The sequence below is a fragment of the Urocitellus parryii genome, chromosome 1 (genome assembly GCF_045843805.1).
Source record: "Urocitellus parryii isolate mUroPar1 chromosome 1, mUroPar1.hap1, whole genome shotgun sequence".
NCBI classification, from domain to species: domain Eukaryota; kingdom Metazoa; phylum Chordata; class Mammalia; order Rodentia; family Sciuridae; genus Urocitellus; species Urocitellus parryii.
In genome coordinates, this window is record NC_135531.1 from 164,824,887 (window position 1) to 164,849,195 (window position 24,309).

The 24,309-nt window shown below is 50.0% G+C and overlaps 1 protein-coding gene across 3 annotated transcripts; it reads left to right on the top strand.

The window, feature by feature from the left end:
• The first annotated feature begins 7,204 nt into the window (after window positions 1-7,204).
• Window positions 7,205-13,549, top strand: Cfap144 (cilia and flagella associated protein 144). Of its 3 annotated transcripts, none has more exons than XM_077798008.1 (4): window positions 7,205-7,337; window positions 9,658-9,721; window positions 10,663-10,762; window positions 13,439-13,549. In XM_077798008.1, the coding sequence occupies exons 1-4, from the start codon at window positions 7,205-7,207 to the stop codon at window positions 13,547-13,549; spliced, it is 408 nt and encodes a 135-aa protein (XP_077654134.1). The 3 variants fall into 3 exon arrangements, with proteins under 3 accessions (XP_077654134.1, XP_026236569.2, XP_077654137.1); XM_026380784.2 differs by having other exon boundaries at window positions 9,658-9,717; window positions 10,659-10,762; XM_077798011.1 differs by lacking the exon at window positions 9,658-9,721 and having other exon boundaries at window positions 10,659-10,762.
• Window positions 13,550-24,309: the final 10,760 nt, after the last annotated feature.

The following is a 24,309-nucleotide window of genomic DNA, read 5'->3' on the forward strand; positions in this document are numbered from 1 at the left end:
AGTGGAGTAGACATTTGGTGACAGAGGGAAGGAGGCCTGTGTGACATCTGGGAGGGTCCCAAGGTGGGTCCCAGGTGGCAGCTATTGAGGGGCCACCAGAGGACATGGGACTTTACCCCCTGTAGTAGTGGCACCCCCTCCTCCACAGAAAATCTTAACTAAGCTTCTCCAGAAATCTTCATCATAATTTATTTTAGGACCATCAGCAAAAGAGTCTCTACAAAAAGTTAAATGTAGGTAAACTTTGTATTTTCCTGTTGCTCTATTTTAATTGGCCATTGGCTCTGGAAGAAATCAGCACTCCAGGTGCTGAACACCCCTTTACTAGTTTTTCACACACATTTATCCAGCTTAGTACTTTATAGATGTATGTTTACAAAATGCAAAATGGGAAAATTAAAAGACAGGTCCTTTAACAAGGCCTCTGGCCTTGAGCTGGGGCTTCACAGAGATAGGGGTCTACATTTCTAAGATAAGAGAAGTTACCAACTGGGCTTCATGGTAACAGCTGGCAGGGGGAGGAAAGAAAGGAAAGAAGCAGCTCTCTCCTTCTCAGGTGTTGTCCTTGAAGGGTTAACTTGCCTAGAACAGAGAAAGAAAAGCTGCTTTTATGTGAACTTCTGCAGACTGTGAATTTCTGAGCCCCTCCCCTTACATGCTGGGTATAACATTCTAAACTACCTGAACGTGGTATTCAGGGGATTGATTGATTATAGCAAAAGCTGTCCCCTTTGAACCTGGTTTCAGCCAAATAAAACTTGTTTCCTGCTATCTTTTGTGTCTTGCCTCATCTGTCCCCTACAACACTGACACCCCAGGTCTCAGGAGAGATGGGCAGTGTGGAGATGGGCCTCTGATGAGGGAGCAGAGGGCAGGGTAGGTGGTCAGTGCTGGGTACCGGGGTCATCTGAGCAGTGCTCAGGCAGATGGCACAGGTGCTCCAAGGACACTGCCAGAGGATTGGCAGACTGAATTCATCATCCACCAAAACAGCAGCCAGGTCCCCTCCAGCAACTGCTGGTGAGGGCTGGACCAGAGAAGCTAGGCTGTTCTTGGCAGAACTGTCCTGGGGCATCTGGCTTGGGATGCCCTGCATTGTGATAGCTGGACAGCCAGGCAGACGGTGGTCACCATGGTGCTCAGCTGGTCAGGGGACACCTGACAGTGTGAACTTGCTGTGGAGGGATGATCACAAGTTCGAACCTACTCTCGTCCTTCAGAAGGGCTGGGGTCCCGAAGGCTTTGCATTTGGGGTCAGGGAAGCAGACAGCTGGTCACGGGCCTGAGCCCTCTCTTGGCTCAGCCCCAGGGCAGTTGCTCTACCCTGCAGCAGCTGAGCATGTCCATGGGATGGAGGTTTGGTCCCCAGCATGGCAGTGCCAAGGCGCAGGGCTTTGTGAGACTGGGGCCCACTGCAGGCTCCTCATGGCACAGAGCACCTCCCTGCAAGTGGGCAGATGATGGGCTTCCAGAGCCAGTGGGCTGCCACATGAGAGGCTTGGCATACAGTGAGACACCCCACAGCATGCATCCCGGTACATGTGGCTGCTCCCTTTTTGATTCCCTGTCATGTGGTGATGCTGTCAGGTGATGCTTCAGGGCAAACAGAGGAGATCACCTGATCTTGGGCTTTGAGAGTTAAAAAAAAGCAAAAAAAGACTGTGACCTAAATTAACATTTTTCTTTACAAAGTGGCCAGACTCCGGTATTTTATAATAGCTGCTCTTTCCCATCATGGCTGCCTGGAGAGTTTAGGAGTACCAAAGACCGGCACAAATAGCTCCCAGGGTGCTATGGACCTCAGAGATTTTCCTCTCCCTGACTGCAGTGCCCTCAGGACAATCAGGAACTTGTATCCCAGAAGAAAAGGCTCTGAAGACTCACTCCATGTGGCACCTGGGGAGCTGCTGCCTGCTGTTTGGAGCACCAGCATGGGGCCAGCCAGCTGTGGGAACAGGAGTTGGGGGCTACTAAAGAAGCACACTGCCAAGTAACAAGCCTGGCCAGGCACCCCTGCCCCAGATCAGCTGCTGGGGGAGTGCATCAGGGTGTGTGGGGGGGGGGTCCCCTGGATAATCCTCAGTGGCAACTTCCACAATAAAAATCAGAACACATTCTCTTCCTGCACCGATGGGGGCCACCACCCTCCCAGTAGTATGCTGTGGGCGTTTTTGTCCACTGTGCCTTTTTCCACAAGTGGACAGGCCATGGCAGAGATGAGTGGTGCAGACAAGTGGCTGAGTGGAAGAGCCAGACGGGTGCCAGAGCCCGAGGACCAGTGTGGATGCTATGAACCACAACCTGGAGAGGCCACTCAGGCCTAAGTCGATGTGCCAGGGGACTCCAGCACTGCCAGCTCTGCCTGGACTGTCCAGCCTAGAGATGACCCAAACACCACCCATCATCTGACAGTCAGAGGTCACGGCACCCGACGCAGCTTGTGCACGTGGTCTGCAGACATTTCCAAGGCACAAGTGTAAAAGGTGTTTGGGGCCATGTGCTTCTGGCCAGATCACAAACTCTGAGGCTGGAGACACTACCTAGGAGGAACGTCCAGCTGCTGGAGGCCCTGCATACTTAGGTCTCTCCAGCACACCACCAATCTTCAAATCCCAGCAAGAACTGGGGACATGCTTCCTGTATTCTGCACATTAGGTGTGAGCCCTGTTCCTGCACACTACAGACGTGACCACTGAGACGAGTGAGCACTGCAGTGTCCCTTGGGCTGTCAGATGGGGTCTGCACCTGGTGGCCCACACCCTCAAAGGTGATGCAGAGAGCCTCCATGTTCAAAGAGCATCTCTACTCGTGACTCACTCCCTCCGTGATGGCTGGACAGGACACAGGGAGGGAACCGACTTAGTCGCAACTCCACACAGCACTGCAAACCGAACCAGAATCCATGATTCCTCATTGTCAGCAAAGTCAAGGTGGGCGTGGAGGGGCCTATCCAAGAGGAGGTAAGACTCTCCATGGCCCCCATAAGCCATGGTGGGGAAGGAAGAGGCAGGCAGGTGCCCGCCCAGCACTCCTGGGGCCTCGCCCCTTCTCACCAGGCTGGTCCTGAGGCTGAGCCAAGCAGACACCAAGACCACAGAGCCACAGACTCAGCTCCTTAGACAACCAAGCGCCAGCCCAACGGCCACCTCTCCAGTCAACTCCCAAGGATGCCATGCGGGGTGCATCAATGAAGGGGAGTTACTTCTCTGTAGGACACTCCTGTGACAGTTGGTTTACAATATCCTGAGCTCTGAGCCACTTGGGGCACAAGGGCACCCCAGTATGTAAGAGTGGTCACCTGGGCTCCCAAACACACTGAGTGACCATGGGCAGTGTAAAGATGGTGGGAATGCAAGGCCACAGGCTCCCCTTCCAAAGACCCTCTGAGCATGCACTTGGTAGGAAACTGTGTCATGTTTGGTGCTTGAAGTCAGAGGAAAAGGAAGGATTTATGATCAGGAACCCACCTGCCCTTACTCCTGCACAGCATCAACTCCATCCTGCCATGAAGCTTGGGCAGGAGGATTTGAGAAAAGGACTGAGGGAAGTCCTAGTGCCAGGGGTCAGGACATGATCTGGAGGCCTCGGCTACTCAGAAGACCTGTCCTCAGGATCTAAGGACTTCCACCCCTCTGGTCCCTCACTCAGCAGTGCTGTGATTCTGCAAGTCAGCCGTCATCTGTGGGTGTCCACACCCCCAGGAGAAGAACAGGAGGCCAAATTTCCCCAGGCCACCTAACTGGGCTGCTGTCAGACTCAGGAGATGAGGCCCAACATTCTACACCAGCTGTGAAGGACCAGACTCGGGTGGGATGGAAAAGCAAACCCACTATCCACTGCCCTGGAGCCACCCACACCTCGCTTTGGATCCCCAACCCCAAAGGGTCTCCCTCAGTCCTTTCTCCCTGAGTGGACAGGCAGAGCGCCTCTGAAGGACCTGCCCTCCTCTCCAGGCATCTCTGCACATGGTTATTTTTGGCCCCAAACCTACTCTGTGTCAGCAGTCGACAGTCAACATGGAACACAGCAGTTGGGAGAGGAGGGGAGGGGCCACAGGACCTGCCAGGGCCTTGTGGCTCTAGCAAGGATCCGAGCCCAGGCGTCACCTGTTACTCACTGGGCCCTAGTGACTGTCACACATCTCCTCTGCATAAAGGCACTGCCCACACAGTCCCTCTGAGTGTGTTAAGTCCATCCTGAACCCCAGGACCACCCTGAAGCCCAGCTCTGGTGCAGCTGGAGCAGCTGGGCAGCTTGTGAATGGTGGGATCAGTCTTTTGACCTTGTACCAAGCAGCGATTTCTCCTTGAATTAGAAATTTTTTAAGCCCAGGTAAAATGAACCTGATGGGCACGTCCTCCAGGAAAAGCTTCTAACTTCTGCACGAGTGTCTCCTAGGCTTGATTTGGGGCCTTTGAATGGAGCAGTTTTCCATTCCACTTTCTATCTTCTCCAAGAGAAATGAAGACCCAAGAAACACTGCAGCACACGACCTGCCCCATGGTGCTTTCTTCCTCGAGTGCTGGGTGGACACACGGCCAGTGAAAACAGTCTGCACCCTGATCACTCACTGCTTAGGAAAACTGCACAAAAAGGAGGAGGGACTTCCCTGGTGGCATTCACCTGGACAGCCTCCCAGGTGCAGATTCCTGCTGGGAGTGGGGACCGGGGTGGGTTTGAGGAGCTGCTTCTCCAGGTAAATGTCTAAGGCCTGCTCCACACATGGGCACTGAGCTGATTCATAGCTACGATAGAAACCCTCCTCTTAGAGATTATTTCTCTACTGCTGGACTTAAGATCCTCAATACACACCATCCCACCTATGTTGAGTACTGAAGACACACAGAAGTTTCTAGAAGTTTTACTGGTCCCACCTGCTCTGACCCCACTGGCTGCTCAAGGCAGCCCCCTCCCTCGTCTCTAGCATCCTCCTCATTGCAGAATGGACACCTCTTCTCCCCTCTCACTACCACTGTTCAGGCAGGGAGTTAGATGATAGGAAAGGGCTCTGGAAACACAGTGAGTCAATCCACTGGGATACCCACCAATTCGACTTTCCTATCCCACTTCCTTGCACAATGTGTGAACACACTCGGCACCACCAAAGTGTGTCCTCAGGAAGGGCACCTAGGACCCAGGAACAGAGGTGTCCCCTAGACCTCTGATCAGTCACTGCCTGAGGAGGGCAGACTGCACGTCCCCCTAAGGACATGGACTCCGATTGTAGCATCTCTTTCTCTGCTGTGTCCTGTAACCCCTCTTGAACCTAGACATGGGACCAGTCCCTGGATGGTGGGGACTGTCAGTGCCTTACAGGGTGGGGCTGTACCTGTCACAAAGGGCCTTCCATCATGGAATCTGAGGAGAGAACTGTGGGAGGCCCTCTGGCAAGGGTCAGTCACTGGTTGGCCAGTGAGTAGCTAGGACTGTCCAAAGACATGACTAAGAAGCTTCCTCCTGTGGATAAAGCTCAATGCCCATGCCCCCCTCCTGTGCCCCCACCCTCCAGCCCCATCACCCGCCTCCCTTCCCTGACCCACCAGGCTGCCAGCCCTCAGCCTGCTCTCCAGCTCAAGCCCTCCCCTTCTGGCCTCTGCCCCACCACTTTCCCTCCTCTGCCTTACATGGTCCCTTCCCAACACCCTGCCTTGAGGGGCTCTGTGCCCAGCTCTTCCTCTCTTGCTCCCAGACCACCCACTCGCCTCCCTGCTGTTCATCTGGCTTCCCTTTCCCATCACTCCCCCATCTATACCCCCTCTCCTCCTCCCAGCTCTCCCTTCTAAGTCTCCATAATCCAGTCCCACCCACAATCCAGCCTCCCCAACCAGGCAGCAGGGTTGACACACTCACCCAGGGGAGATGGTTTCCCCACTGTGGGTGCAGGTCACAGTCCCTGGGACTGTCTTCCCAGCAGCCTGAGCAGGTGGACCCAGGGGACACAGGAGGATGACAGCCCCACAATCAGCCTGGAGCATTTCTGAGGTCAGTTGCCAGACCCCTGGCTCCCCAACCAGATCCTGGCTGTCCTACCACTGTCTGGGCTCTCCCTCACTCTGTCTTAGCACCATGGCAGAAAGAGCTTCAGCAGGGTCATTTTTCCAGAGTCCTTCCTTCTCTCTCCTGCTGAGCAGCCAGCTGTAGGAGCCTGCAGGAGCAGCAGGCATGAGGTCAGGAGTCACCCAAGACCCTGTGGAAGCCTCCAAACAGCCAGCGTGTCCAAAGTGTGGTCCCTGCCCTAAGCCCTCCTGTACACTCCGTCTCACAAATGCATGAATGGACCAAGGAGAAGGTCCCCAGTGGGGAGAGCACAGGCTGTAGAGTCAGGTGAGGTGCTCACAGGGCAGGGGGCCTCCCTCTCTGGGTGAGGCACTTTGGGCTCTTTTAAAGTGAATTGTTGCATAAGGCGTCCAGGGGGGTGAATCCAGACACAGAATGGAGAAGTGGTGGCCAGGGCTGGAGGAGGGGACTGGGAGCCCAGCTCAGGGTGTGAAGCAGCTCTGGAGATGGGCTGCACAGGGTGTGAACACACTCGGTACCACTCAAGTGTTTGCTCAGGAAATTTCCCACCATGTGTACCTTACCACAGTTAAAAACACTAAAGTCCCAGGAACTTCAATAGGGAAAGGGTGGTTCTGTCTATAACCACACTGGACAAAACGTGTTCTCAAATGGAAACTTCTGGGGGGGAGGGTGTGAGTTTGTTTGTGTGAGCGTATGTGTGTGTGTGTGTGTGTGTGTGTGTGTGTGTGTATGTGTGTGTGAGCTAGCCATAGGTCTTGATTCTGGGCATCTGCTTCAAAGTGGGAGAGCTTCCTGACTCCTCCCCCCAAATGTTTTTTAGGAAATGACTGGCCAAGGTGAGGTCAAGCCTTCTGTCCAATACCTGGGCCTGCCACTGGACCTGGAGCCCTTCCCTGATGATGTCCAAGGGCAGCTCTAGTACCCAGGTTCTGATCTGAGAAGATGGGGCAGGTGAGTCCAGTGCCTGCCTAGGGCCCTGGGAGGAGGGAGCAAGGGGCAGTGGGTGGAGTCGGGGGACTGAGCTACCCAGGGGAGGTCCAGGACTGAAGACTGGAGCATTCCAACCAGGACTCTGTTGCCAGGAGACAGCTTGGGACAATGTTGCCTGGAAACAGCAGAAGATCTGGCACTGCCTTATCCAGAGGGCACTTAGAGAGCCCCACAGCACCAGCGTGGCCAGGCCATGGCTGGACACCTTAGGGAGAGGGTGATCCAGGACGAGGTTCATCAGAACCAGTTCCTACGGGAACAGTACCTGCGAGAGCTGTGCACACAGAAGCTCTGCACAGAGTACCACGTGAATCCCCTGCGAAAGGGTGAGGACTGGGGGACAGAGGCAGGGCACTGCGGAGTGGGTTGTGGGCGCACAGGCAGCAGGGAGAGGCCTGCCCTGGTCTCTGGTCTCTAGGAAGGGTGGATTCCATGGCCGCCCGGCCTCCTGAGACACATCAGATGCATTGAAATGCATCCACCACAAGATGAGATCAAATGTACTGCATATAAGCAGTACTGTTTGGTTCTTTTGGGTTTGGTTTTCTTTGTGTGTGGTTTTGTGTGTGTGTGTATGTGTTGTTGTTGTTGTTATTGTGTGTGGTTGTGAGTGTCTATGTGTGTGCATGAGTGTGTTTACCATGGATTGAATTCAGGGGCTCTCAGCCACATCCCTAGTCCTTTTTATTTTCCATTTTGAGACACAGCCTGGACAAGTTACTGAGGCTGTCTTCAGAATTTATGATCCTCCTTCCTCAGCCTCACAAACCTCTGGAGTTACAGGTGTGCACCACTGCAGCAGCTAGGAGTTGCTTCTAATAATTTTCCTTTTGAAGTAACTGCATTTTGCAGGGGTTTTAGATTTTATTTTTGTTTATATTTTGATTTATTTTCATATACTAAAGGGATTTTAGGATTTTATTATCATCATAATCCTTTCTCTGGAAAGTTCAGGAGATTAGGCTCTGGACAGTGCTCCCTGTCCTCCAGGATTAAAGCACCCTCCCCTCCACTCCTCTCACCCTGCACACTCCTGTGAGATCCATCTCATCCTGCAGCATCAGCAGCCCCTAGAGGACACTGGGCCTCAGATGAGCTCCAGATCCGCCATCTGACCATCTCCTGGCTAACTTCCTTGGACTCACCATTAGGAACTTCAAACTGGTCCTCTGGAAAGCTAGGGGCCCTGAATCCCTTGCCCACCCTTTGCTTCTCCAGGAAACCCTGTGTCAGCACAAGGCAGCTAGGCCTTTTCCTCCCAGGTGAGAAGCACGAGTCAGCCCCGGCCTCCATCACTCAGTCCACACACCTTGCAGTCACAGAAGCAGAATGGCTGCTGCTTCATATTTCCCCTGACCCTTATCTGTTCCTAACTTGGGGAAAGACTCATGGTACACTGGGGGCATCCCTACCTCTCACTTAATTCCACCCTCTGAACATCGACTGGACCTGCCCCTCTCCAGCCTCACTCCCCAGCCCCAGCAGGGCCATCCTCATTCCTGCCTGCTGCTCTGCTGGGCTCCCAGCTATGCTCCTTCCCTCCAAACCAGCCACCCCAACCCATGTCTTAGGGACTGCTAGCTAGAGCTACCCTAAGAAGCCAGTTTGGTTACATCCATCCCTCTGCAGAACACTTGTGTGGCCTCTGCTACTTCTGAGCTACCTTAACACAGCCAGTGCATCAGACCCTTTGGAATTAGCTCTGATTCCTCCCTAGCTTCATCCCCAACTGCCCTCCTCCACCCCACCCAAGTTCCTGCTCCCCGTGGCTGCTAGGCTCCAGACCAGGATCCTCTCTCCTCCACCTCTGAACACTCATGCCACATCCCCCATTGTAACTGCCCACCTGCTCCTCCTCCCTGAGCCCCCCACTCTGGGCCTCTGTAACCAGCACCCCTGCAGCCTGGCTCTCTTCAGGACACTCCGTACTTCATTCTGCTTAGAATTCTTCTAGTTGTCTTCTGGAGTCCCCACCACTGATTTCAGGAGAAAAGTATAGTTTGGTCCATCCCAACAAGCTAAATAATCCCTCAGCCCATATCCATTCTGGGAAAAGCAATTTCCTCCAGTTCTTTTCCTTGGGCACAGGATTAATGTGGCCATTGTGGTGATGTGATAAAATACTGTAGCTTGCATTTCTGTTTACTCGTACTACAAAGAAAAATATTATGCTTTTCTAATATGCAGATAATTTTACATACAGATGACATATACATTTCATATCTTAGGGGCGCATGCTCAGAAGGCTTTTTCTGCTGGGCACAGTGACACACACCTGTATTCTGGCAACAGGGAGGCTGGGGCAGGGAGATTGCAAGTTTAAGGATGACCTCAACAGAGACTGGTCTCAAAAGTAAAGAGGGCTGGATTAGGGTTAAGGTTAGGGTTAGCTCACTGTAATAAATAAATGAGTGAATGAATAAACAAACATAAATCCTAGTAGCCTGTGGCTTGTTGCCACTGCCCTGGACAGTGCCAGGCCAGACTCTAAGTCCTCGAGGGCTGTAGGACCTTGTTCCCAGCACCCAGCCAGAATCCCCCAGGCCCAGGCACTCCATGGGTGCAGAATGGGAGTGTGGTCTAGGGTGAGTGGCAGGAGGGCAGGGGTTGTGCTCTGACCTGCACTGTGTCCCTGCTCTTCTGCAGTTCACGCAATCACCAGGAAGCCCATGTCGTGGCATGATAACTTGGAGGAACCTGATGATGGTAAGTCCTGGGGTCGGAGACTGTGTGAGGTGGGGCAGAGAAAGGCAGGGGGCTCAGAGAACTCGCAGGCAGAGTCACTGCAGGGAAACCTCAGGATCCTCTGCTGTGGTCTCAAGACTACTCTACTGACCAAGCTCAGAGAGACTGATGAGTAAATACCTGCCAACTCATTACTGTCATCCACAATAGTCCCCATGGCCTGAAAAGAGGAGTCATTCATTCACAAATGTTCAGACGTTACTCACAGGGGTTCTGAAGGCCTAGAAACTGGATTCACGTCCTGGTGCTGCCGTTCCTTAACTGCGGGCTTCGGCCAGGTTGTTGACCTCTCAGCCCACTTCTTAGAGTTGTTGGAAGGACCAAGCAAAATACCACAGGTGCTTAGAGCTGAACCTGCCATGCTCAGTAAACACAGTCCTGTTCATGTTTCCACTTTAACTGGTGACAGGCAGTGGGATGGGCCCAGGGGTCTCAGCACAATGAGGCAGATGCAAGAGGGCAGCCTATAAGTCCCTCCACCAGTGTGTGGAGTGGGATCATGGGCGACAGCATGGAGAACAGATGCCTACATCAGGCAGGGGATGTGGGACTATTGGGGCAGGTGGGCACAGGTGGTCCAGGGTGTCATGCGGGAGGTTGTGGAAGGACCCCGCATGATAGAGAGGTGCAAGAGGGCAGCACCCACATGTTCTGAGAATAGAGGAGTTGACCTCTGTTCCTGCCTGCCCTGGACTCCCAGGGGGGCCATGTCTGTCACAGCCCTGCTCCAAGGTCCAGAACAGTGCCTAGCACAGTTTGAACTGGAAACATTTGCTGACACATGGCTGAGAACCAGATGCCCCTGTCTCAGGCCCTGGCTCTGCACACAGAATTCTGTGGCCCTGGAGTGGTTTGGCCAGGAAAAGGACATGGGCAGCTTCTAACTTGAGCCTCCTCTCCAGTCAGGTTTCTGAATCTCGTTCACCATGCTGCTCAGAGACCCCAGAAGAAGTACCCAGAGACACAGACAGAAAGTCAGGAGATCGGCTGGGAGGCAGAGCCCTTGGTAAGCGAGGCCCCTGCTCCGGGCAGCAGTAGGAATACAGTGGTGCGGGCAGTGGCTGAGAGCAGAGTGACAGCCAACTGGCAGGGGCTTGAAATCTGTCCTTATTGCTAGTCCTGAGACCTGGGGTGAGTTACTAAACACTGTGCAGTGCTGTTCCTGGTCATAAATGGGGACACCACAGAATCTGCCTCACAGGGTTGCTAAGAGGAGCAGTACCTGGGACAGTGCCCAGCACACAACACCTGCTCAGTAAACGTGGCCAGGCTCCTGTGATACAGATGGGGAAGAGCAGAAAGGAGTCCCTGAGCTCAGCCCGGGACAGTCAGGTGCTACGCCAGGCAGGAAGACATCCCCAGGAGGCCACCACTCACAGAGAAGAGCTCACCCCAAAAGCAGGAGGTGTGTGGCTCAGAGCTGGAGAAGCAAGGCCACACAGAGGCAAGTGACAGCCATGAAGTCTATCTATCAGTGAAAGAGGGGACTTCAGAGGAAACTGCTCAAGACCTTGATTGAACATGAATAAAGAATCAGGGATCAGTGATTTCTAAAGACCACACGGAAGGCTTGATCCAAGGGGGGCTGTGGCTAGGGCAGAGGCTCCAGTAGGGTGGGCAGCTGGACAAGCTAAGGATGGAGGTGGGGGGGCGGAATCACTGGGGGGAACATCTGGGTGAGGGGTCCTGGCCAAGCTGACCTTGGCTGGATTCTTGCTGAAGGCAGGGCAGGGACAAGACCTGCTCTGGGGGGCAGACGCCAAGGAGCCCACGGACACCCAGCACAGTCAACACACAGGGTGGTGGCTCTCGCTACACTGCTCAGCCAGAATTTTGTTGAAACTGGACGATGCAGAGGTGACCACAGAATGCCCTAAGTCAGGCCTGGTTTAAGAGGAGGACGGCCTGAGTGGAGTTTGGTCCGTAGAGTCCTTGACCAGTGAGAAGGAGGAGGGAGGGAAGGGAGCCTTATGAAGACAGGTCAGCCGAGGGGACATTGGGTGTCTTAGCAAAGCACCAGAGAGCTGGGGGCATCACATACCATGGGAAGGTTGCTCCCTGAACCTCAGGGCATCTCCTACAGTCAGCACACACCACAGGAAGGACGAATGTGGGGTCCAGCCAGGCCTGCCCTGCTCAGACCCTTCCAGGCCTCCAGGATAGAATGCTGTGTCTGAGTCCCAAGGGGCCTGCCGGCACTCAGTCTATCCATCACACATGTGGGGACAGTGCCCTCAGGTGGCACAGGGAGCAAGGAAGGAAGTAAGCCCCCCAGATTAGATCAGGTGTTGTGGGAACATCAAAGGTAAAGAAGCTGGGCTTTCAGAGCGTTGTGCTTGGGGCAGAGGACGTGATTGATGTGCTAAATGGGCCCCATTGTGGGGACCCTGTCCCTGGTAGGACCCCGCCCTGTTCAGAGCTCCCCAACCTCAGCCCAGGGACCCCTGGGAAGCAAGGCTCAGTGGGCATCTCTTTGCCTTGTGTCTCTGGGTAACACTTGCTGAAAATATATCCTCATGTGGGATGTGTGTCCAAACACACACACCAACACACACTCATACACACTCAAACATACACACTGAAACATACACACTCACACACATACACACTCACACTCACCCTCTCACACTCTCACACACACTCACATATACTCACACACACTCACACAAACACACTCACACATACATACACACATTCCCACACACACATACACACACATTCACATACACACACATTCACATACACACACATACACACACACACATACACACATTCACACACACACTGATTCACTCACACACATACACACACTCACATAAACACACACACACACCCATTCACACACACACACACACTTGCAGACTGGGATGGGATGAGCACGTCCCTGAGTGACTCTCAGGGCAGTTTCTCTAAGGTGGCTGTGCTGAGGTGCCCCTCCCCCACATACACATAACACATGCTGTGACCCCCCACCACACTCCCTTTCCATTCAAGCACCTGCTGAACACCTAGTGTGTGCGGATGTTGACCGGGGACAGGCACAGCACCGGCTCCAGCTGTCCCTGGCACCCCAGCACAGAGGCCCGCTGGCTCTGGGCAGCCTGGCTGTGGTGCCCCCCTGCCTCAGAAGGAAGAGGAAATGGTGTAGAAAGGGAAGTGAAACGCAGCACAGTTGGGCCACGATGGGGCAAGCAGCTGCCCTGCTCCGTTAGTCCTGCAGGACTGGACAGTTCACAGGAATGAAGCCAGGAATCGGCCTTCCCTGTGTCCACGCAGCCAGGGGTACCAGCCACAGATGTGCTTCAGTCTGGCTTCCTGGGGCCCAGGGGTGGGGTGGGGCCACTTCTCAGCTTCCATTTTCCCTGAAGGAAGCTGGGATGAGACCAGGTACCAGGAAATGAGAGAAAACACAATGAACTGGGGCGTTTGATGCAAGGTCCCCGGAACCTAGGACTTCCCGGGTGACCCGCAGGCTGCCCTCCATGTAGGCAGCCGGCAGGGCAGAGCCCCAGCTTTGCGGAGGTGACGCCCCTTGCTCTCGAGACGCTCTAAGCGCTGGTGTCACAGTTTCACAAGCAGCGTTGAGCAGGAGAGCCCTGGGGCCACCCATGGTCAGGGAGGCCCAATTGGGTCCAGGTCTTCCCCTTCCTGACCATCTTCTGCTGCCCCTGCCTCCATCTAGGTCAGCCCAGAGCGCCAGGACCACAGGCTGAACCACTTCAGGGTCTACAAGGACATCACTCTGTACAAGGCCAAACTGTGGCTCCTGGGGGAGAAGGACCACCGCAAGTAGCTCTCCACGGAAGAGCCAGCCTTCGCGCTGAGCGCCCAGTGTGCTGTCCAGGGAAATAAAGGTGGTTCTGCTAGAAAGCAAACCTGCAGCGCACCTCATTTTACAGACCACAACCCCTTTATGTACAGTCCTAGGTTGGGCAGCAGTCGGACCAAGAATGGCTCAGTGCAGTGCCCCAAGATAGAAGTCGGTTAGGCTTAGGCTGGAAGGGGGTAGGGCACGAGCTTGGACCTACCCTGAACCTGGTGGTGGCCTTGGCAGCCAAGGTGTTTGCAGTGCCCACAGGAAAGGGAAGTGAGGCCCAGGCAGTGCTGTGGGTCCAGCTGCCACCGTCTGATTTGATATGGGTGGAACATGGCCCCTGGGGTTGGCTGAGCTGCAGCTACATGTTAGGACAGAGAGTCCTAGGTATGCAGGGAGGTCAGGCCACAGCTCAGGACACCTTCACACCAAATTCACCCTGCCCAGGGGCAGCCACCAGCCACACAACACTAGAAACCCAGGTCTGGCTTCTGCCCTGAGTCCCACATTTTCACTTCTGCCCAAGTCCATGGGTCCGCCATTGGGAGACTCCCAGGTGGAGACCCAGACCAGGGCGTAGTGGTGACTTCTGCCTTCCCAGACACCAAGGAAAGGTGATAAAGGGACTTATCGATACCAGCCTGCACAGGACCCAGGCTTACAGTAGGCCCTGGTCCACTCCTCCACCAGTGGGTTTTAAGCCCACCAGAGAGTAGCCTCTGGCACAGGACCACCCCTTCCAACCAGCAGACTACCACAGGAGGTCAAGCCCTGCAGCCCAGATCCACCCATACTGTCCCTGTATGGGGATCAGGCTCACAGTAGGCCTGGGGCCTCCCCTCCACCAGCAGGCACTGGCCAGAGCCCAGCTTCTAGCATAGGATCACCTCTTCGAACCAGCAGACTACCACAGGAGTCAGACCCAGCCCAGATCTGTCCACACCGACTTGACTTGCTCAGGACCCAGGTTCAGGGTAGGTCCAAGCTCGTGCCCACCCCCTTCCAGCCTAAGCCTAACCGACTTCTATCTTGGGGCACTGTAGTCATTGCCATAGCCCTCCCCACACAATATCCCCCCTACCTTTTTGAAAACAGACAGGGCCTTCAAGCAGCTGTATCTCAGAGCAGGCATCCCAAAGAGTGTGAGGCCCCCCTTTCAGCCCCATCTCTGTAAGATATTGCTTCCATCTGGGGCACCGCAACTATTATCTCTGCTATTGCCTCCACCAACCTTAGAGGCAGTAGCATACACTGAGGGACACCAGCAGGGTCTAGAAGCCCAACATCAAGGTGAGGTACAGACAATCTGCATAGGTATTACAAGAATATAGGGAAAAAACTGTAATATCTCAGACCCATGCTGCAAGAAAGGAAGACACATAGACAACATGAAAAAAAAAAAACAAGGGAAGAAAGTACCCCAAACAAACCAGGACACTATAATAACAGAACCCATGGGACAGTGAATTTGATGAAATGTCAGAGGAGGAGTTCAGAAGGTTCATAATTAAAATGATCTGTGAATTAAACAATGACCTAAATGAACAAATATAGGCAAAAATTGATCACTCCAAAAAAGAGAGAGTAAATACAGGTAGCAAAGCATTACTTCAAGAGAGAGAGAGAGAGTCTGAAAAAAAACAAATCTTTGAAATGAAGGATATAATAAATTAAAAACTCAATAGAAAGCATAACCAACAGACTAGATCACTTGGGAAAAAAAAGGACGTCAGATAATGAAGACCAAGTATATAATCTGGAACGTGAAGTTGATCACACAGTGAAGAAAGTTAGAGACCATGAACAGAACACACAAGAATTATGAGACGACATCAAAAGACAAATCTAAGAGTTATTGGGATAGAGGAAGGCACAGAGTTTCATACCAAAGGAATGCACAATCTCTTCAATGAGATAATATCAGAAAATTTCCCAAGCATAAAGAACAAATTGGGAAACCAAATACAAGAGGCTTACAGGACACTAAATGTACAAAATTACAACAGATCTACACCAAGGCACATTATAATGAAAATGCCTAGCATACACAAGAAGGATAGAATCTTAAAGCTGCAAGAGAGAGAAATCAAATCACATATAGGGGGAGACCAATTTGTATCTCAGAAGATTTTGTAACCCAGACTCTCAAAGCCAGGAGATCATGGAACAATATATACCAAGCCCTGAAAAAAAGGGATGCCAACCAAGAATCTTATAACCAGCAAAACTAAGCTTTAGATTTGATGGTAAAATAAAAACCTTCCATGATAAACAAAAGTTAAAAGAATTTACAACTAGAAAGCCTGCACTATAGAACATCCTCAGCAAAATATTCCAAGAACAGGAAATGAGAAACAATGATGAAAATCATAAGAGGGAGAGATTACACTAAAGGAAAATCTAATCAGAGGAGAAACCAAGTCAAATACCAAAAATAAACAAGAATGGCTGGGAATACAAATCATGTCTCAATAATAACCCTGAATGTTAATGGCCTAAACTCACCAATCAAAAGATCTAGACTAGCAGATTATATATATAAAAAAAAAGACCCAACAATATGCAGCCTCCAAGAGACTCATCTCATAGGAAAAAACATCCACAGACTGAAGGTGAAGGATTGGGAAAAATCATACCACTCACATGGACTGTGGAAGCAAGCAGGGGTTTCTATCATATCAAAGTAGACTTCAAACTAAAGTTAATCAAAAAGGATAAAGAAGGACACTACAGACTGCTCAAGGGAACCATACACCAACAAGACTTAATAATTATAAATATATATGCCCCAAACAATGGAGCATCCACATTCATCAAACAAACTCTTCTCAAGTTCAAGAGTCAAATAGACCACAATACAATAATTTTGGGTGACTTTAACTTAGCTCTTTCATCACTGGATAGATCTTCCAAACAAAAGCTTTGAACAAAGAAACTATAAAACTCAATAATACAATCAATAACTTAGACCAACTGACATATATAGAATATTTCATCTTTCAAAGAGTGAATACACTTTCTTCTCAGCAGTACATGGATCCTTCTCTAAAATAGACCATATACAATGTCACAAGACAACTCTTAGCAAATATAAAAAAGTAGAGTTACTACTTTGCATTCTATAAGATCATATTGGAATGAAATTAGAAATGAATGATAAAAATAAGTCCCAGGCCAACATCATACTAAATGGAGAAAAATTGAAGGCATCCCCTCTAAAAACTGGAACAAGACAGGGAAACCCTCTCTCACCACTTCTATTTAACATAGTTCTTGAAACACTGGCCAGAGCAATTAGACAGATGAAAGAAATTAAAGGGATGATTATAAGAAAAGAAGAACTCAAACTGGCATTATTTCCTGCTGATATGATTCTATACCTAGAAGTCCCTAAAATTTCACCAGAAAACTTCTAGAACTAGTAAATGAATTCAGCAAAGTAACAGGAAGTAAAATCAACACCCATAAATCAAAGGCATTTCTGTATAACAGTGATAAATCCTCAGAAGAGGAAAACTACCCTACCCCGTTTACAATAGCCTCAAAAAATAAAATATTTGGGAATCAACAAAAGAGGTGAAAGAACCTCATAATGAAAATTACAGAACCCTAAAGAAAGAAGTCAAAGAAGACCTTAGAAGATAGAAAGATCTACCTTGCTCTTGAATAGACAGAATTATTATTATCAAAATGGCCATACTTCCAAAAGCAATATACAGATTTAATGCAATTCCATTCAAAATCCCAATGACATTTCTCATAGAAATAGAAAAGGCAATCATGAAATTCATCTGGAAAAATAAGAGACCCAGAATAGCTAAAGCAATCCTTAGCAGGAAGAGTGAAGCAGGTGGCTTCACTATACCAGACCTTAAACTATACTATAGAGTAATATAACAAAAACAGCATGATATTGGCACCAAAACAGACTGGTAGACCAATGGTACAAAATAGAGGACACAGAGACAAACCCACAAAATTATAATTATTTTATATTAGACAAAGGTACCAAGAACATGCATTGGAGAAAAAATAGCATCTTCAACAAATGGTGCTGGGAAAACTGGAAATCCATGTGCAGAAAAATTAAAACCCTATCTTTCAATCATGCACAAAACTCAATTCAAAATGGATCAAGGACTTAGGAATAAAACCAGAGACCCTGTGTCTAATAGAAGAAAAAGTAGGCCCTAATCTCCATCATGTGGGATCAGGCCCCAACTTCCTTAATAAGCTCCTTTGATGCAAGAATTAAAATCAAGAATTAGTAAATGGGATGGACTCAAACTAAAAAGTTTCTTCTCAGGATAAGAAACAATCTGCGAGGTAAACAGAGAGTCTACATCTTGGGAGCAAATTTTTTACTCCTCATACATCAGATAGAGCACTAATCTCTAGGATATATAAAAAACTCAAAAAGTTAACCACCAAAAAACTAAATAATCCAATCAATAAATTGACCAAGGACCTGAACAGAGACTTCTCAGAAGATGATATACAATCTATCAACAAATATATGAAAAAATGTTCATCATTGCTAGCAATTAGAGAAATGCAAATCAAAACTACTCTAAGATTTCATCTCACTCCAGTCAGAATGGCAGCTATTATGAATACAAACAACAATAAGTGTTGGAGAGGCTGTGGGGAAAAAGGCACACTCATACATTGCTGGTGGGACTACAAACTAATGCAGCCAATATGGAAAGCAGTATGGAAATTTCTTGGAAAACTGGGAATGGAGCCACCATTTGACCCAGCTATCCCTCTCCTTGGTCTATACCCAAAGGACTTTAAAACAGCATACTACAGGGACACAGCCACATCAATGTTTATAGCAGCACAATTCACAAAACTAAACTGTGGAGCCAACCTAGATGCCCTTTAGTGGATGAATGAATTTTAAAAAAAAAATGTAGCATATATACACAATGGAATATTACTCAGCAATAAAAGAGAATAAAATCATGGCATTTGCAGGTAAATGGATGGAGCTAGAGAAGATAATGCTAAGTGAAGTTAGCCAATCCCCAAAAACCAAATGCCAAATGTTTTCCTTGATACAAGGAGGCTGATTCATAGTGGGGTTGGGAGGGGGAGCATGGGAGGAACAGAGGAGTTCTAGATAGGGAAGACGGGTGGAGGGGAAGGGAGGCAGCAGGGGGTTATTAATCATGGTGGAACGTGATGATCATTATTATCCAAAGTATAGGTATGAAGACACGAATTGGTGTGAATATACTATGTATACAACCAGAGATATGAAAAATTGTGCTCTATACGTGTGGTAAGAATTGTAATGCATTCCACTGTCATGTATAAACAAAAAAAAATAAAATAAGGTGTGAATCCACAGCACAGAGAACAGGGACACATGGGCCGTCAGGAAAACTGAAGACACACTCAGGTTAGAAGCCTTGCTGTAGCGGGGTAAGGAAACCTATGCAAGCCGAAGGGGTCACTGCGAATGGTCAGGCCTGTCAGGACTCCAGAGGGGCTTCATGACTCCACAGCGGGGCCTGCGATGGAGAGGCAAGGCCGGCTCTGGAAGGGAGGCCGCAGGCCCTGCCCCTGGGGCCCGCAGGTGGAGTCAAGCTCTGGGCCTCTCTCCCACACGGGAGGCTGGAGGGCTGCTCCCCGAGAAGTGGGAGAAGCCCAGGGCTCCAGGCATGAGATGCAGCCCAACACCAGGTCTCCTAAAGGGAGGGCAGGCTGCCCGGGCTGCCCACGCATACCCTGCGTTTTCACCGCAGGATCAAAGCTTTGGAAAAGAAAATACATACGGGCTGGCGTTACCAGGCGAGGGGCCTCAAGAAGTCAGGAAGTCCATCTCCCAACATGCCACCAGCACTCCGCCCCACGTGCATCTTGCTGAGCCCGCCTCTGGCTCAGGGTGCAACCCCCGCAGTCACGCTGCCCACCTCTGCGCTACCTCCTGGACAATACAGCTCTGCAGTGAGCAGAGGGCTTCGTGGGCTGCTCCAGCAGAAACCGGGCCTCCTGCCTCCTAGGGGGCGGCGCTGCCCTGAGGGCGGGATACAGGGCCTGAGGGACCACCAGCTCCTGATGCTGCTGAAAGGAGTGGCCAGTGGAGGGGACAGCCCACAGGCTAGACATCAGAGGAGTCCTTACAAAGAGCCAGGAGTTCAGGAGCCCATCATGTAGAGGTCTCTGAGCCGGACCCTGAGGCTCAGAAAAGGAGAAATGAAATCGCAGAGGCAACCCTGGAGCTCATGGAGGGGAAGGGGAAGGAGTGTGCTGCCCTGAGACCCCAAGGCGGGGTCGGAGGCCCAGAAGGCAGCAACGTGCTGGGTTTCCACCCACAGATCCTTGCTGGGCCACTGCCACTGCCCAGAGCTGGTCTCTGTGACTGCTGTGGGCTCAGCTCCGCCTCCTGCAGCAGGACCCTGAGATCCTGCTTCCACCTATAATCTAGATGGTGGTGGAGATGCTTAACCTGAGGCAAGATGCTCAGCCAGAAGGCTGGCCCCAGGGCAGCAGGAGAGAACTGGGCTCCCTGCACAGCGGGAGACGCAGCAAAACAGCCTGCTGTGAACCCGTGAGTGACTTCAAGGAACTCAAGTCACCAGACACAAAGTAATGACAGGAGGTGGAAACGTCCACACTCTGATGTGGGCACATAGTGCAGTGTCCTGCATAGACGGGTACAGTTGGAAGAATAAATAAATAAAAAGGAAGAGCAAAGTACACAGAGGAGACAGCTGAGGAGAAGAAGGAGGGGAACAGAGGAGACAGTCCAAACCTAAAACCATAATTTATGTCCTTAGATATTTAAGGTCACTATAAAGAGTAAAATTATATGAAAAGGGCCAATTAGAGAATGAAGAGCTCTTGAGGCATAAAATGAAAATGAAAGTACATGTTCAAGAGACTGATTAGAGAATTACAGAAATGTTTCCCTAAACGTAGGACCCCAGTGGAGTGGTGCCCAGCGGCACAGAGAGCTGGACAAAAAGGAATGATGGGGGCTGGGGACATAGCTCAGTTGGCGGAGTGCTTGCCTTGCATGCACAAGGCCCTGGGTTCAATCCCCAGAACCACCAAAAAAAAAAAAAAGGAATGATGGTGGCCAGCATCCTGCCCTAACCCTCACAGTGCTCTGAGGCACACCATTTCCTCTTCGTAGTAGATGAGGTCATTGACAAACACATGTTCAAAGCAATCCTCACTACTGGGATTCTAGGCCAGCAGCCTGTCGGGGATCCAACAACAAGGTCCAGACACTCGCCCCAGTAATCAAGCAGAAAAGGTCATGGGAAACCCAGAAAGAACTCCATTTAATAGGCTGTGCTGGGAGGGACATGCTGGAAGACAGCAACCTCAGCACCTACAGGTGCTATAGGTAGAAATGGAGGAAGAATCTGGCCTGGTGGATAATTATCCCAGTTCCTGTTCTGAGAAGCGCTCCAGAGAAGGGAAAGACAATTTCCACTTGCTGCTCAGGAGTAGGACAAGGCTGAGAACCGCCAGGCACCACCCCAGGGGCCTGATGCTCTCACAGCTGCCGGTGGGATGACCTTGCAGGTCTTGCCTCAGTCTTGAAACAGAATGAGAAAAGTCAGGAGAGTGTAGGTCTAATGAACCAGGCATTACAAGCTTCTGATGAGTGCTCCTTAATGATTAGCAGTTCTGCAAAACAAGCTAAGGTGATGGAGGAGATAGACTCGACTTGGAGGCCGAGATGCCCAGCCTCGTCCTGCTTCCAGTCACCTGTCAGGCATCTGTGGGCCTGAGGGTCAGTGCCTTGAGCACATGCAGCTTCTTTAAGCCCCTGTCATGCCACTGAGCCCAGCTCTGTGCTCTTAGCCCTTGCTCTGTGTGACAGTGTTATGCAGCAATTTGGCTTCACTCAGAGTGAGCCAAGTACCTTATTTCCATCTTCCAAAGTGCTGTGTTAGATTAGCTTGACTGGCCCTGCTCCCTACAGAGTGACCTCCCACTGTCCTGATATTTCTCAGTGCCATTGTCACACATATGCAACCCCCTAGCCTCTTCTGAAGAAGCTATCTGCATCTGTGATGAGGATCCAGGACAAGTACACCCATCACAAATTCCTATTCCACCTGTCCACGTTCTCTCACCAATAACACTGTGATTAACAACCAAACACAAAAACATTCATGCACTGTGACTATCACCAGTACTATTTGACATTTACACGTATGGGCCAAAAACCATGGAGCTGGATGTATATTCTCAGATCATCCTCATAACAATTCAGAGAAGTTCAAATTTTATTATCTGCTAAACTGAAGCACAGAGAAGTTAGATATTTTCTCAAGTTCACGGAAGTGCAGAGCTGAGACTCACACCCAGGCAGCAGATTCCAAAGCCTGCGTTTTTTCCCCGTCATACAATCCTGCCTGCAAAGCTGCAGCAAATCATGCCTTATAACATGGATGTTGCAGATACCATCCCAAGTAAGTGCTTTGCAATGCTGATAGCTTCCTAATGTATAAGACATGAAGATCACATGCCAAGCGAATGCTTAAGTGATGGCCTGAAATGCAGTATCTTTTTTTGTGTGTGTATGTGGTGCTGAGAATTAAACCGGGGCCTTGCAAGGCAAGCACTGTACCAACTGAGCCATATCCCCAGCCCCGAAATGCAGTATCTCTGACAAGACAGTACTGCCTTCACAAGTTTGGATTTTCCTTGAAGAGAAGAATGCATATAGATTGGGGATGTGAAAAAGGAAAGAAACTTCCAAAGCAATGCCACAAAAAAGTCAAGGAAAAGAAGCAATTTAGTTTGAATTTCAGGGACCCACAACTCAAATTATATGGGGACAATTTAATTATTGTAATTCCATATAAATTGAAAGGTTATATTTTCCTTAATTAAAAGAAAAGTAGGGTGAAGAGACTTGTCACATTTATGTGCACTGTGTAATTGTAGTCTAGGGACAAAGATACCCATAGGGATGAACATTCTGATATCATACTCCTTCCAGATGGGACCACTGGTCCACACCATGATGCAAGCTCTCCTATTTAAGCCCCTCCATCTCTTTGTGTTTTGCAGCCTACATAATGTAGCACTGTCACAACTTCTACAAGCCTGCTGTTGGGCACTTAAGACTCAGGCTGTTCTGTCTCCAGGTCATTGATTTGTTTGCCTGTCCTTGTCTAGTTTAAAAGTCTATGAGACTGCTTACCCTTGTGCCAACAGGACATCACTCCAGGCCAGGCCACTGCACCTTTTCACTCTGAGTCTGTGGCTGCTCCCGCCTGCAGCGTCTCCTGCCTCCTGTTCCTCTCTGCTCTGCTTCTCTTCACAGCACGGAACGTCTTCAGGTTGGAAGGTCTGTGTTCTGCCTCTCATGCTCCCTGGTGCTTCATGCAAAGAAAAGCTAAACAATCACATTTACTAGTTTAAGATTCTTCTCTGAACAGCAGGTACTTGATCTTCAGATTCGGGTTATCAGACTTGAGGAAGCTACAGTATAAGGTAAGTAACTTTGAGAACTCCATATCCATCAATCACAGGCTGCTTTAATTATGAGACTCTGGACTTAGTGGAAAGTTTATTAAAACCAGGGAAACCCTGGGTAATACTGAGGTTGCCATGTTTCAGCATCCTAATTATAGATGTTGATGAATCAGTGTGACTCATAAATTCTACCTTCTGACCTCATTTCTTGTGTCAGCTGACATGAGGGTCTCACTTACATACTGTGTGCGTCAGAATGTTGATGATTTTCTGCTCAGGAAAATCCTTGGCAGATTTATGTCAATGTAAAGACTCAAGAGAGTTTTCATCTTTGGAACCAAGTGCTCAACTGTATGATTTTAAAATGTTTACAGGGAGAGGAGTTTGTCTGATTGTCTTCTCTCTTCCACTTCTTCAGGCCATTCATGTCTCTAAAGGTGGTTTAGTTACACAGCCCTCTGCATCAACTCCAGGGAAGTGTGGCCCCTCACTTCTATCTGGTACTCTGAGTGAGGGTGCTGGGGTGTGAGAGGCTTGCCAGACATCAGGAAGCTTATGAATGATGGGGCTGAATTTTTCTGACCCCCACTCTGTTTGAGGTTCATGATATTCCCAGGCCAAACTCCATGGGAAAGCAGATGTCCAGGATAGAAGACAGGGAAGACCTCAGCTCAGGGTTTCTTAAGACTTCACTGCAAAAGTGGCCATGCCTTTGCTCTGACTTCAGAAGGAAGGATGGTTCCTTGGCTTTGTTGAAATTCCTCCTCCATTCTAAAGATTCCCTGATGGCATTGTTTTATGTCTTTTATGGAACAAGTACAAGTGGACTTCGAATAGAAACACTGTTTGGGGAAACATCATGCCGAGGATTATGGGCTATGGGAGGGTCACTCTTCACCCTGCTTCCCAGGGGACAGCTGTCCTCACATCCTGTCTAGGCCAGCCTTCCTGAACTGTCACACGCCTTCTGAGTTAGCTGGTCACCAAGGATGTGTCAGTTCTTCAGAGAGAGCAGTTTTTTCACAGGAAAATGACTGCATACAAAAGGGAAAAGATAGACACCCAGCTCCCTGCTATTGGATCTGCTGTATTGCAGAGGAGAGCTGGGGACAGACGCCAGAAGGGGCTGCCACTGCTGGTGCTCTTTGCCTAAAATCAAATAAAGTCAAAATAAAAGCAATGGTTTGGGTAAAGAAGTTGCAACAAATATCACACTTAGAAGAATGCCTTTATTCTATAAAGAGAGCAGGCCAATTTTGAGAAATCCCTAAAAGGGCAAATGTCAT